At 37.6% G+C, this 15,123-nt stretch overlaps 2 protein-coding genes across 4 annotated transcripts; one reads left to right on the top strand and one right to left on the bottom strand.

The window, feature by feature from the left end:
• Nucleotides 1-119: 119 nt before the first annotated feature.
• LOC135793173 (uncharacterized) lies at nt 120-5,014 on the bottom strand. Of its 2 annotated transcripts, XM_065304001.1 has the most exons (3): nt 4,804-5,014; nt 2,908-3,058; nt 120-2,808 (listed from the first exon to the last, which is right to left on the bottom strand). In XM_065304001.1, exons 2-3 carry the CDS (start codon nt 3,048-3,050, stop codon nt 543-545), a joined length of 2,409 nt encoding a protein of 802 aa, XP_065160073.1. In that variant the 5' UTR covers nt 3,051-3,058; nt 4,804-5,014; the 3' UTR covers nt 120-542. The 2 variants fall into 2 exon arrangements, with proteins under 2 accessions (XP_065160073.1, XP_065160074.1); XM_065304002.1 differs by lacking the exon at nt 4,804-5,014 and having other exon boundaries at nt 2,879-3,005.
• Nucleotides 5,015-5,859: 845 nt separating this feature from the next.
• Atg13 (Autophagy-related 13) lies at nt 5,860-13,813 on the top strand. Of its 2 annotated transcripts, none has more exons than XM_065304309.1 (4): nt 5,860-6,416; nt 6,617-7,152; nt 9,405-9,756; nt 10,915-13,813. In XM_065304309.1, the coding sequence occupies exons 1-4, from the start codon at nt 6,258-6,260 to the stop codon at nt 11,125-11,127; spliced, it is 1,260 nt and encodes a 419-aa protein (XP_065160381.1). In that variant the 5' UTR covers nt 5,860-6,257; the 3' UTR covers nt 11,128-13,813. The 2 variants fall into 2 exon arrangements, with proteins under 2 accessions (XP_065160381.1, XP_065160382.1); XM_065304310.1 differs by having other exon boundaries at nt 5,861-6,416; nt 9,405-9,747.
• The last annotated feature ends 1,310 nt before the right edge of the window (nt 13,814-15,123 follow it).

The following is a 15,123-nucleotide window of genomic DNA, read 5'->3' as shown; positions in this document are numbered from 1 at the left end:
AGAGCGTAAAATTTCCAACAAAATATGTTCCAGCGGTATTTTTAGCTATATTTGTTCCGATAAAAAAAGAATAACTGTAAAAAGTGCAAAAATCCCATGTTATTTAAATGGGAAAAGGATTATGATTTAGGCACGGTTTAATATCAATTTTAAGGGCTGAAATGGGTCTCATATTTTTTTTTAGGTCAAAATCTAAAAGTTTGGGGGGCGTCTGAAAAATAAAATCCATTTTGGGAAATAACGGACACCCTAATAAATATAAATATCATTTCGCAAAATCGGAAGTATCTTTGGAATATTAATAACTTCATCGTGTATAAGATCTGCTACCTCGCGGATGTCAATCATCAATCAGATATAAAACTAATTCCTCTAATAATGTTATTTTCAATTATATACAACAGGCAGATCTAAGTCATACATTCAGCGATCGAAATCATAATTTGTCATTAAGTTCTAAATTAAGTAACTTATCATTAATTCTTAATCAACTATAAACGTGTTTGTAATTTGGTTTGAAATGCGGTAAAAAAAAATCTGATTTAAATCTGTGCCATGTGAATTAACCGCTCCCTAATTCGCCTGCCTCGCGCCTGCTGAATAACGTGATAAACTTCCTCAGGGCTGTTAAAAATAATCTTGGCCTCGCCGGAAGGCAAGCCGTTCGCATTATATTTTCTGAGTACATTCTCGCCTGACACGTTATAGCTACCTAAGAAATTAAGAATCTCATCAACGCCCGCTTTGTACGGTACGTTTTCCATTAAGAGAACACAACCGGGCGGCGCTATCGCCTCGTCATCGTCGCAAATATTGTCATCATAATCCAGCTGCTGCAGTTGCGGATGATGCGGCTGCTGGTGGTGGTGATGTTGTTGTTGTTGGTAGTGGTGCGGATGCGGGAATCTGCGCATCAGTGGCATTCCGCGTCCTATTTCATTCATTTGCATCGGCATATGGTGAGGAGGAGGTCGAGGGCCACGCATTGGTGGGCCGTTAAATTGATTGGGATTCTGGAAGAAAGGACGATTGGAATGGTTTCCCTGTGGATGGTTCATGTTCATGCCGGGTGACGGCATCGCCCGTGAAAACTGCTGCGCCATAAGCGGTGGCGCTCCACTTGGGTGTGACTTTTTTGGCGCTTCATTAACCGGCTCATATTTCATACAGACGGTGTTATTCCCGAAAAGTGTGCCATTTTTCTGGAAACCTAGAATCGCATCGTCAACGCTGTAAAATTCGCAGATCGCCTCGTCGATAAAGCCCGAATCGTTTGGGACCATATTTATTTTCGCGGGCATGATACCGATATCCGAAAAGAAATCGATGATGTCCCTGTCACAGCATTTCGGCGGCAGACCGGACATTGAGAATACGTTTGTAGGAACTTGGACCGTATCGGTGCCGTGCTTGCGGGCGGCATCTTCGAACTCGCCGTCTGAGCATATAAATACATTGATCGGTTTGCCTTCAAATTGATGAGTGCTGTTGTCGGTAAACGCACTCTGAGCGACTTGCGGATTGTTAAATTTGATATAGGCCGAGCTGACACGCCCTTTGGGCTCGATAACAACCGCTAGCAGAGCATATTTGTGAAATATTTTGCGGATATCTTGCGACTTGATAAAGTTAGGAAGCGCATCTAGTTTCAAATGTGCAAAAACTATTTCATTCAGTCTCATATTGACGTCACAGTTAGGTTCTTTAGGAATTTGTACGTTTTTAGGATTAAGATACATATTGACAAACTCGTCATCACCAACATGCTCAATCGCAACGATCTGATTACGTATGCGATCACCGGATCGACCTAAAGCCTCATCTTTACCTCGAGCATACGCAAAATTGACAAAGATTTGACCATTGCGATTACCAAAGACATCATTAGAAAACCGCACACCGTCTTTGACGATTTCTAAATGGCCGAAAAAGCGTGTGATATCAGCCACCCCACCAAAGAAAGGAAACAACTTAATGCAATGATTTGGAACATTCGCATTATTGTTGCCGTTATCTCGCTGCTCAAAGTTGTTCTTATTCCTACCATTCGCATTAATTTCATGTCGATTGCCTTGATTCAAAGTGGGTACAATAGGCGCATTCTGCTGCGGTAATCCTGGTTGAACCAAAGGACGAAGCGGAGCATTATTACCTTGTAGCTGAAACTGTTCTTGTAAATTTACACCCGCTGCCGCGAGCGCTGCTAATTGATTAACATTGCCATTTCCATTGAGTATATTAGGCAATATGTTATTGGCAACAAATGTCGCTAAAAGATTGGCGGAATCAGCAGCATTCGCAAACACGGTCGGTGGTGGCGCTTCCCAAACGCCAACACGATGTGGTTGCGTCGCATTTCCTCGACCACCCTGCACGCTATTGCGTCGCTCGATAGACTTAGATCTTTCGCGACTCCGACTTCGAGTTCGACTGCGTCTTCGGTCTCTCGTGCGATCCCTGCTGTCCGATCGGCTGCGGTCGCGTTGCCTGTCTCTTCGATTAAAGCGCTCGTTCGACCTGGAGCGTGAGCGGGACCGCGACCTACGACGGTGGTCACGCTGGTCTGTCTTGTTGCTTTTGAAATCTGTTAGAGAGCTGGCGGTCGAAGGTACTGCGGTCGGCATTATCGGAACAATGGAAGGTTGCGACTGTTGTTGTGATGCGCCCAAGAACGCCGCCATCGATTGATTGCGGGCGGCTTCGATGACCTTTTGCATTTCGCTACGCGAGCTGAGCAACAAAGTGATGGGTGCGTCCTTAATTTTGCCATTGCTGCGATTAAAAGCTTGACGTGCGTCCTCGTCGGTGCTACATAAATGAAAGATTCAAATTGTTGTAATTAGTCATCTGCATTAAGTGCAAGACTGTGCGCACGCACGAATTATGCGGGTAGCAATCGAGTAGTACCTGAACGCAATGAATGCGTCGCCCTTTTCGCCGCCAACGATATGTACACCACCCTCGGGGATGCTCAGTCCATGAAAATATTGTCGAATGTCGTGAGCGGTGGCGGACCAAGGTAAATTTTGAAGACGAATTATCACGCTCATTGTGAAACCTATAATTAAACATTCCCGTTGGTTCCTTTTCATTTAGAAATGTGGACACCTAGACAGCTCAACAAAGTTCGCAGTGGCAAATATAGAATAAATTACTTTTGACCTTGCATAAATTTTGTTTAGTTCGCAAATATTTTTGAAATGTTTTATGACCAGGCATTTATGCACTTAATTTGTTCCAGAGCAGGTTTATAGTATTTTTGTTTATAAACGTTTGAAATGTGTCCAAGTATTATGAAAGTGGCAGCAAACAAAATTTTATGGGAATATTAAATATACGCTCCTAATAATCACAAAGATTTGTCAATAATTTGCAACACTTGGCAGGAAATCCTTCGTATAAATTAGATATAGTTTACGTTGCAACGTAACTTACGTTTGTAATAACTTTAAAAAATTATTAGTTTATTTAAAATGAAAGAATCCCGTTGCATGAAAACGTTATAAAATTAGATATGTATCTCCACATTTCTATTTTCGGATGGTAAACAGTATAGTGTATATTTTTGTTGATGTACTTAAAAATCATCAACGTAAACTCATAAACGCCAAGGATTTAGCTGAAAATTACATTTTCACGTACTAAGGTCGTGCTACAAAATTGCTCATACTGAAAATTTTATAGCAATCTGAGAAATGGTTGAGGAACTATGCATTTGGCAGTAAAAATAAGCGTTGAGGTTTAAAAATAAGATAGTCAAATTATTATATGGTCGCAATAAAAATAATAGAATGCATCATAAACTGACCTAAAAATATAAAACACTATTAGAAACTGGCGCTTAAAACTTCATAATAAATTGTCAGTGATTTTGATATTGTTAGTGTTAACTATTTTTTTATATTTGTAATAGTAGCAATATAGTAAGAGAATATAAGTTTTTTTTTGGATAAGCGCAATTAATTATTAAAATATCGGATACTCGCTAAATGTTATGTCAATGAATAAGTAAGGTAAACTTATTTTATCAATGATCAAAAATATATTCTAAATCAATTTTATTTAACCTTTAATTCATTGCCCTTCATAAAGCAAACCAAGTATTGATCAGCTTGATTGTTTGGGAAGTTAAAAAATATCTCAGGTCGCATTTGTTCCTAGTAGAAATCTGACTTGATGCTATCAAGGTAATGGTAAAGGCTTACATTGACCAATTGAAAGACATATCATACAAATTGATATATGCTTATTTTTCAATAATTGCCATTAAAAACCTTATTTAACGAATGCATCATAAAGTGGCAAGTTTTCCAATATCAATTTTATTATGCCACCCTCACAAGTACATTCTTGTTGTCTGGGCATCCATGCAACATCAACCTAATTGTTTACCCTTTATATTTACCAAACGGTAACTACAATTTTCAGATAAGATAATATATAATTCAACGATTATCTAAGTTGGTCGTTATTAGTATGTTGCAAGGTTACACACTGCACCTTATCTTTGTAACAATTAAATAGCTTATTAATTGTGCTCATTGCAACACAATGAGAGGACTACCTTCCTAAAACAATTCTGACATTATTTACTCATGAGCATTTGGGTTGCGATTAAAATAGTACGTAATATTATCGCTTAGGGAAAATCATAGATTCACCCAGTCCGCAGATTTGTATTCAGTTTGGATTAGTGGTTATCAACAACAGCGAGCGCCATACATGAGAATCCAATTTACGCGTTACACATATCGAAATTGTGCAGAGAATAATTCAATATATTTAGCGGTTTCGCTAACTTACCTTACAATGTATTACATTAATCTTCGCATCGAGAATTGATTAAATAATAATAAGCAAATTCGAACAAATATCTTGAGAATCAACTAAAAAGACGTCGGGATTGCAGATTGCAACGGCAAGTCGATGGTTGACGTTTGGCCCCACTTTCGCTCGCACGTATTAAATGACAGTTAGAGCATAGTTGTCGCATCCGAAAATGAACGTTGCGGTGCTGCCAAGTGTTTCAAAATTATTAGGGAAACAGTAAACATAAAATTTGTTATTTTTGTTTAATATGATCTAGTAAAATACATACATTTTTTCAGAATTATGTTAGCTTTTGTACTTTTGTATGACTTTTGTACCTGATTAACAGATTATTATTGCTGATATATTTTGCGACATCTGTATTTGGGTGCCATCTGTTGGCGGAAACTACAATTAATATTAATATAAATCACTTTATTACAGTATGTTTAGCATTAAATATAATTAACTAACAATTGATTTAATGCATTATATATTAATTTATACTTCTAACAGTTAAATATATTTATTATATGAATTAATACTTGAATGAACTATCTTGAAAGCAGGATCCATACAATATATATAAGGTTAATTCAAAAGTATCCACACGTTTTCAATTATTTTAGTAGTATAAACAGGTATTTGCTTTAGTTAATATTATATTATTAATATAAAGAAAGATATTTAAAATATAATTTCAATATGTTATGTTGATTATTGAATTGTTTAAGTTTGGCGCGAAGCAAAGCAAGGCGTAGCCACGCCTTGACTACGTGTTTTCTAGTTGTTGCTGGAAATTTCGAGTGAAGTTAGCGCGCATCAGTTTATGTCACTCTAAAATCTGTTCTAAATATATTGGTGACATTCAAATTGAAAAACGTTCAAAAAGCATACATATGCATTGCGATACTTGATTTAAATTGAAGTCAAAGAAATTTACAACGAAAAACTTCATTCACCAGTATTCTGGTTTAAATTTTTGCGGGGAAGGGAGGCAAGTTGCTTGCTGCGTCAACAGACGTTTACGCCTGACGTAACGACATTTCTCGCATTCCATTTAAAGTCGCTTGCCCGCTCTACCAGTTTGCAGGCATTTCGTAAATCCGTTTGGATGTATGTAGGAGCGTCCGTTGCATTTACATTAGTCGAGTTCGTTCGCTCGGTGAAGGTTGTAGAGATGTGTACGTGCCGTGAGTCAGGAATTGCTTTCTTGTTGTAAGGAATCAACGTGCGTGTGCGTCGGGACGGTCTCGCGCCACACCGAAAATACCCAAACAAGTGGGATCCAAGAGGATCGAGCGGCGGCTACCTACGCGAGTGCGGGCGCCGCACGAAAATCAATAGTGTTTGTGGGTTGTGTGCACGTTCACGTGTTCGCTCATGCCGTTTCGCCGTGCGTTTAGTATTTGATATTTCGCGTGGCAAGTTTCGTCGACAGACAACCTATGCAACTAATGGAAATGAGGCTGAGTAGTCAAGATAGGAAGGACTTGGACAAATTCACCAAGTTCTTGGCGTTCAAATCCGCGCAAGTGATTGTACAATCCAGATTGGGCGAGAAGAAATCTACGAAATGCAATCCACAACAATCCGGAGCAGATTGGGTGAGTAATATGTGATTACTTTGTTTATTATCAAAGTATTTTTGTTACAATGACGATGAAGTGTAACACAAACACAGCTGGTGACGACAATGTAACTTCAGATAAATGCATTTACTCATGCTACAACTATGTATAAACTAGGATTAAATGTTTAATTCCTGTATATTGGATTTATCAAATGTGCATATGGTTTATTTCAGTTCAATCTAGCCATCGAAGATCTTCCCGAAGTGCTAACAGAGACGAAGAAAGCGTTAAACGGCGAAGTGGTGACAAACTGCCTACCACTTTGCGTGGAGATATCCTTAAAGACTGTTGAAGGCGATCAAATGGTGCTGGAGTCCTGGTGCCTTGATATCCTACCGGAACAATGTGACCCTGCTGTGCGGGTGACGCACACGGTGTACAATCGCATGGGCATCTTGCTCAAATCGCTCGTCTCAGTGACGCGCGTCACACCTGCGTATAAATTATCGCGGAGACAGGGGCCCGACTCCTACGTCATCTGTTATCGCATCTACATGGACGAGCCGCAGATGCACAACTTGGGCGATGGATATAAGCAAGTGAGAGTGGGCCAGATTTGCACGCCCATCGGCACGATTCAATTGACCGTGTCGTACAGGACGAAAATGACAATATCGCCCACGCAGTCTGGTCGCGAGGATTCCATCATGCTGAAGAGCGATCACTTTAACACCAACTGCAGTCCGCGGAATATGCGATATAAACAAAAGTGAGTACGTTTTTTCCAACCTGGGATTTACCCGTGATCGGTTGAGTTGTATTTGAATAAGCCGGTTCTAAAATTACTAAATTAACTTGTCTGGTAATGTAAATGTTTATCTATGCATAGTTTTACCACTAGTCGTTTGGAATATTTTTGGTTTTCTACTGTATTTAGTGTGTTTAGTGCTGATATACTTTACGGGCATGCATTGAATTGAATTTCAAATTTTTAGAGAGTTTAAATCAAATATGTTGCATTGTTTTTATAACATGCGACAACCACACCAGGAAATTCCTAATACTTGCGTGTAAACAATTGATATTATTGTCTCCTCGTTGTCTTTTAATCGCATTGCATGCATTCTATTCGAATGTGTCGTCGCTGATTCTAAATTTATAGTTTGGTAGCACTAAACTGTTTCAACAACATTTTACACAATCAAATTTCGACTAAAGTTCACTTTGGTGGACTAGTAAACAAAAACATTTGCAGTTAAATGAACTTTTCGGAAACCAATTGATTCTTTGATTTGTAAATTCACAACCGTGTAATTATTTCATGAGAACATGCGTTTTAGAAAGATCGCACACATATGGGAACAAATAATCGCAGAGGTTTCCCAGCAAACTTAGAGCAATTAAGAGATTTTACCTAATGATACGGCATTGCAAGTCAATTACGTTTTTAACTTGTTCAGAGTTCTTAATGCAAAAGAGAAGCTGCAACTCTTGTGAGTGCGCCTTTCAATTTCACTCGACGAAATTTCCAAATTCATTCAATCAGCAACGCGCCGCTTAAATTTCAATTGGGTAAAAGGTAAAAGTAAAATGGAAAGTTGTCAGGTGAACGCATGTAATAACGCACACGCATGCATTAATTATATGGCGATAATTAATCGCAACTTTATGCACATGCGTTGATTTGCTTGTAAATACCTCGTTTTTGCTTACGTAGAATGATTTTGTTGTTGTGCTAACAAGGGAAAGTGATAAGATACTAACAGCTAGCTTCGTCAGAACATTCAACTTTGGTGAATGTGTGGATGTGGGATCATCACATTTTGCATTCGATCTGCCGACGGCGAGAATTTTGCACTTGCGTGTTGCTAGGCTGCACACATTCCCGGCAAAAAACTTGTCCACCTTGATGTGTACGCGCGGTGTATCTAGAAATAATCTGTACCTCTGGCGCTACGATGCTACCAGCAAAAAATTGGCAACGTATTTACAGTGCATTGTATTTATTTGCACAGAAGGCGTTCTCGCGTTCTAATAAAAAGTATTTTTATCAATTTGAATCGCGTCCAATTGGACAGTCTAGCTAAACTAAACGATGACGAAAAATCAGACGGGAAACTGAGGCGATGGGTGTGTAGTCTCGCCATATGTGTTGTGGTGGGTTGAAATGCAATCCCAGCCTCATTAACAGTCGCGACCATTGCACGGACCACGCTATAAATAGTATTATTTAGCATAAAACCGCGTGCGTTCGACTATCGGCTTCCACAGCCCACATCCTATATGAACTCTCTGTCTGCTGTTACAAGGCATTAATTTCACATATAGGACTTTAACAATGTCAAATAGTGCATAACCCGGCCATTTTTATGGATTGTATTTTAAATTACTTCATTCATATTCGCGAACTCGTTAAAAAAATACATAATTTTACTGATATTGGCGACTATGAGTCACTCTGTACCAGTTGATTGTGGGCTGCGGTAAAATGAAAACTCGGACGAAATGGCAGTACCCACGCATGAAACACCAGCGTCATGCTCACATATGGCTTGACTTGGCTGACTTATGGTTTTTCAATTTAAATAGGCTTATGTTGTCAAGCATAAATCGCTAGCACTTGTCTGGACTTTCTTTCGATAGTAGTCTGTTAAACGGATAGAGAGAGCATACGTCATATGTAATACGCAGTTTTACCTTCGAGTCAAATTCGGATGTAGAAGGGACCTTGAGCCACGTTCAAACTTCAAACTTTCTAATTGTACGTTTAATGGAATCTGCTTTTTTGGTGCATTTGACTATTTTTAGCACGTACACCATGGGTACGACTCGTTACTGACACGAATTGCATAACTTTTTTATGATTCATAGACATAATCTATTAGAGTGCCAAAACTGGACGAAACTGCTTGGGTTAATTACCGAATTCGTTTTAAAACGCACGAAAACTATTGACACACTTTACTAATAGATTTATAAGTTATGTATGACTAACTGTTGTGGTTTTTTTGTTGATTGCAGCGAAGAAAACATTGCATCCTTAGGTAACACAAGAAAAATTGGTGCCTTTGCTGCCAACGGCAACAAGCAGAACTCAAAGCAGTATCCGATGCCTGACTTTATCATTCCTGAAATTCCTTACACGAAACTCTTTGAAGATCAGCTGAAACTGAAAGTGGACGAAGAAGAGAAAGAGTTGGAGAACAACGAGGAGCAGCCTGCGGATATCAACGACTCGACTACCACTATCAAACCGGACGAGGACAAAAATGGGAATTCGACAGACTCGATCGATTCATCACCACCCAGTCAGACGCGGAATCGATTTACGATGATGTCCACGCTCAAAGACGATTTCATTATGGTAGAATTGGTAAATTATACTTGCTGAATGCTGCATGAGTTACTAATTACATCCCATCGCATACAAATAACACATTTAGGACATTTGTTACGCTAAAACTTTTTTGAAGTTAGGTGTTAAGGTGTTGTTTTTAACAAGGTATGATTTTGTTGTGCACTTAGTTTGCGAGACGATTTGTGGGTGAAGGATGGTCGCTTTTGAGCACATGGCTGTGACAAGCGTGCCCATTGCTAATTATACATCGTTTGTGCATCATCATGTTCCTCTGTTTGAATGCGCGTCGTACGAACTCCAAACAATGCACGCGGTCATACTTTCAAGTCATGTTTGCTCGCGTTGAATTTCAAATTTTCTTTGAATTGTTTAGTTGTTTGTGTTTGCGTGTCGAAAAATAATGGGATGATCGATAAAATACACGAAACTCTACCCGGACGTTGATAAGATATTCACGTAACAATAGAGAGATCAAATAATCGATGGTGGCCCGTATAATTTATTACATGTGCACAAAACTGATTTATTTATCGTGTTGACTGCCACCCGTGCTCAACGAAATCTAATTAATTTGGTTATTGAATTTATCGGCATTGTATATTCCATTACTTGTTTTGCGTGATGATATTTTTGCATCGTGTTCGCATAGATAACGACGCGTGTTTACAAAAACAACCTAATTCGATAAGTGATAGAAGAAATAAAAGCGAGTAGTAACCCTGAACAAGGTCACCGCGCGGTTATTATGGAAGGTTATTATTAGATATTTATGAGCAGATTCGCGCACACGATTCGGTTATTTTGCATCGTGTGAGGCGTCGAGACTTGAAAACACCTTTGGATGAATATATATACGCTAGTGTAGTAGCGGTAGGACAGTTCACTTCCCAGCCAGCCATCCTTGGCGCACGTCACGTACACCAGACCACTAATCCTGAAGCATTACGTGCTACCAATTAACTTCCAACCGTCGGCGCCCGTAATTAATTAATTAAGGCGCTAACAATGAGTAACATCAACAACTCTAATATCCACCTTTCATCGGTAATCGACTTTTTTGCATTATTAATTGAGCTTAGCATGCGCCTCTTACACTCAACTAGTAGCTGGATTTCTACATCATTTTTATGCCAGGTGGCGATGATTAACCGTGTCGATTTTATTTGTTTACAGAAAACACCGTTCGCGAGTTCGACCGCAAACAGCGAGCTCGGCGAGATCTATCGTGAATGGAAAGAGGCGCCGCCGCTTCAAACGTTCAATGATATGCCGCCCCTCGTTGATCAAGTCCCCGATTTGACGCAGCAGCTCGAGAACTACGAGTCTGACATGCGAACATACGAAGACGTTCTACAATCTCTGTGTCAGTCGCCTAACAATAACTAGCTTGGGTAAACTATAGGATAGATTTATTTATTTATTACGTTTTCGCCGATTTTGTTATATTAACAAAACACGAGAACACAGCAATCAGACTGGCAATTGAGTTAAAAATGATTTCGCCATATTTGCGTGCTTGTGAAGCATTTCATTCCGCGCGGTGAGCAACAAGACGCACGTAATTAAGACGATTTACTAATTGCCGTTATGATTTGTGTTTTTAATTCATTTTGTGATTTAGTGCGCAGGAGGTCGAAATTGAACATTACTGTTCTTGTATATAGCAAAGGTGGTTTATAAAAAAATTAAATTGCTAAACATGTTGAATTTATCTGCCAAATTGAATTGATTGTTAATGGTGTAAAGAAAGTCAAAAGACATTATAATTGAATACTTTATCAATTGTTATAAAGTAGGATGCGAAATTTTAACAACCAAACCTATGAGGCAAAATATCATTTGCTTTTGTATTGAAATTAAGCTTACAAAGTGTTTGTGTCTGTTGTCTGTTACGATGTACCCGCTATGAAAACCTAACAACACATACAATGAAACAAACGCAAACTGTACCAAAGACTGATAAGAGATAACGTAGGATTAACGGACTGTAAATAATAACATATATACAATAAAATTACAAGCTCTGCATACAAACAAGACGTGTAAACGATTATAAACTGAGCGGAAAACATATTATTATTAACAATAAGCATACATGAATCTTGCTGAACGTGTTAATCACAAAATTGTTAGGCGCACAGTTTTGCGCTGTGGAAACAACTGAGATCTTTTTCACACATTTGTTACTCATGTTTATAACAGTAATGCATTAATGGCGTTACGCCCAAAGCAGGTGCTAGTGTTTTTACTTTGCATACTATCGATTGATCGATAATTACAAGTTACAACCGTTGGTAATTAATAAACAAGTCGAATCAGAGCCAAGTTACATTATGCACACATGTAATGCTTCGTTGACAACATGTCAACGAAACACATGCTATCCAGTTGCGCAATTTTCTGATTTACAAACGGATTTCACAGTTTGTCCTCACTGTGCTCTGAATACTCTGAATTGATGTGTGGTAATAATGTGATAGGGAAGTAAGCAGGAGGCGCGTAGCAAATTGCATTTGCTAAGATAATCGAGCAACAAAGTGTACTATGGTTCAACCAATTGTAGAGACAGGCCTTGACTTTAAAATAAACTCGGCGCCGCAAACATAACGCATTGTGAATTCCTACGCCTTGCAACATTTACTATGCTCGAGTGCCATTTCGCAATATTGTTTGTGCGTTAAACAACAACATTATATATAAATTGCCAGCTTGCTGCATTTTCCAGTCGTTGATTAGCAAAAACATTCATCGCAATCAATCGGCACAACTAATTTGCCTTTGATCACTAGCGTAACATTGTGTTTAAGAAAGATATGACGCGCTTTTGTCGCTGATTGGAATTAAAATTGCAAATGCAATTGGACTGCAGCGGGGAAATACTGATTTATTTGTTTACGTACAGCTCATTGTTGTAATTGCAAGCTGATGATGCATCCCGTCTGCATAATGGGCTCAAAGCGCATTCGCATAAATATTTAATTTTGCTTCTGAATGCAAGTCACGTTCACATATCCACTGATTTTATTTCAACTACTTACCGTACTATAAATATAGGTATATAGTTTGCCCCTACGATGGCAGCACGTAATTTGAGGAATGTGTTATTATCCTTTCATTCATCATCTCGACGTCAACGTCGGCGCAAACTGAAACTTTGGGTCTGATTTGACTGGTAAATTGCGGGTCACCAACCAGCTACCGCAATCATAACAGCGTAGAATAATTATGCAATATCTGAGTTTGCATCACTATGATAATATCGAACGCGCAATGAATGTACATCTTATACAATCAGGAAATCATAAACCTACTCAAGTCGATTAGGTAAACAAGACTTTCATGATTATTTGTTCGACAGTAATCATTTACATACATCTACATCTATCTATAAATTACTTCTGGTTTACTTATCTCTACGTTTAAGTATTATTGTTGTGAAATTGAAATTAAGAGAGTTTATGAACGAAATTCGGATATGAATGCAACGAGTGCATCAAAGATTCATATCTTGAAAACATATTCAAAGTCCACGCCGTTAATGACACCGGTGACGCTATACAAACAGACCCAATAATCTTACAATACTTTTTTGTATCGTTTATATATTGTACTTTAATTTTTATCGGTTAATATTAAACATGCATAAAATGTAAAACAGATTCAACAAAAGTTGCTCAATACAATATATTGCTTGCTAATGCATCAGAACATACGAATAATGCGATAAACTTAAAGTTTATGCGAATTTACCTATAAAACATTGATTTTATTGTTCATAAAAATTATTTATGTTTATTTTTGTTAAACGAAAGATATTAAAATGCGTTATTTTTGGATGAGAGACATTTTGTGATTTTATTTAGGAGAAAAGGCAATGCATTAAAAACTGTAAACTACACTAATGAACACATGCACATATGCAAGTAAACAACAATTTTTACAAATCAGAAGTGGAAATTATCATTTTATTAATCAACATTATGCGTATTATGTACCAACATACTTCATTACATAATTATGCCTTATTTATTATGTACTATGTTAATAAATATTAATTATCTATATAATACAACTGTCTTTAACTCTTTTACATCCTCGTCACATGTGTCACAATACTACTATTGTTCATTTTTATACTAAGTTTAATAAGCACACAATTACTGATTGTCGTTTCGCAATTTCATACACATTGTGTAATATTTTCACCGTGAGAGTTATAGATAATATACAATTGATCGTTAATTGAGCCATTATTTTGTTTTGTCTGGAATTTGGTTGTGTAGTAATTACAGATATTGACACGTGCGTTTTGAAGGTGTCATAAATTACTGTTTTGTACAGGAAACATGTACGTTTAACTAGGTTTGTACCACGTGTAGTGAAAACATCTACATTAGTCGCCAGCGAGCGCCTAAAAATGTGTTTTACAATTGTTTTCTATGTACAATTTGTTAAATTACGATAGGATGATATCGAAGTTGATTACAGCCATTTAATTAATTTGTTCTGGATGTGTATAATATTAAAATATGATATTTTAATTAGGAACACTTTTCTTGTCTTTTGGAATGAAAGGAATTTAGGAAATTTCATAGTTTACTTGTTTTAGGGAAACAAATTCCTTGGTAATAGTAAAGGTAAATATTTTCAAATTATTTATAAAATGAGTGTTTGAAATTTAACCGTGCTATATTTATAGTCGGTAATTATTTGCACACGTGTTTTGAAACTACTATTAATAATCTGTATCAATGATATGTATTTAGCAATGCACAAAATTTGCAAACGCCATCAATGCCATTGTTATTATTCGTGTTTTAAATCAATATTTATTAACTACCTTTTTAAATGCGCTATGTTCCATGCAGCGCATGTTGGCACTCACTTTCTTTAATCGCGAGACCTTTCCTTTTTTTGTTCATATTTCCAATTCAAGGTTGATTGTGTTTCGCGACTTGTGTTATGTATTTTATTGTTTACGATCGCCAGACATGGAAACCGGCTGACCTAAAGAGCCTTGCAAGGACGTTCCGGCAGCACAATAATGCGGCAATAAAAATACGGAAACGGCGAGACCGGACTACCTTTTTTATTCGTTTTACTGGTTTGTACGTCAATGTCAATCACATACCTAGAAATTAATTGGTGCATGGCCGTGCACCACAAAATAATGCATGATGCAGGTGAATAATTTTTTTATAACTTGTACTAATTTCAGAAAGTTATTTAATTATTTTAACTGTTAGATGCTTTAATTTAATTTATTTGCTTGCAACACGTGTATTTATATCTTTCTGGTCCTTAAAATTGTCAAAATAACCTTTGCTGAGCTATTTATATACTTGTCTCCAGTAGTTTATTATTCTAGGTAAAAATATAAAT

This window comes from Atheta coriaria, unplaced genomic scaffold (genome assembly GCF_025399875.1).
Source record: "Atheta coriaria isolate IRGN ID8LTWV9N9 unplaced genomic scaffold, Caltech_Dcor_3.1 hic_scaffold_6_pilon, whole genome shotgun sequence".
Classification (NCBI taxonomy): Eukaryota; Metazoa; Arthropoda; class Insecta; order Coleoptera; family Staphylinidae; genus Dalotia; species Dalotia coriaria.
Note: the sequence above shows the minus strand (reverse complement) of the source record. Positions and strands in the feature narration are given on the sequence as shown.

Coding starts and splice junctions, on each gene's coding strand:
- LOC135793173 (XM_065304001.1), bottom strand. CDS start 3,050: ATGAGCGTGATAATTCGTCTTCAAAATTTACCTTGGTCCGCCACCGCT. Junction 2,809..2,907: donor GACGCATTCATTGCGTTCAG/GTACTACTCGAT, acceptor TCATTTATGTAG/CACCGACGAGGACGCACGTC.
- Atg13 (XM_065304309.1), top strand. CDS start 6,258: ATGCAACTAATGGAAATGAGGCTGAGTAGTCAAGATAGGAAGGACTTG. Junction 6,417..6,616: donor AACAATCCGGAGCAGATTGG/GTGAGTAATATG, acceptor GGTTTATTTCAG/TTCAATCTAGCCATCGAAGA. Junction 7,153..9,404: donor AATATGCGATATAAACAAAA/GTGAGTACGTTT, acceptor TGTTGATTGCAG/CGAAGAAAACATTGCATCCT.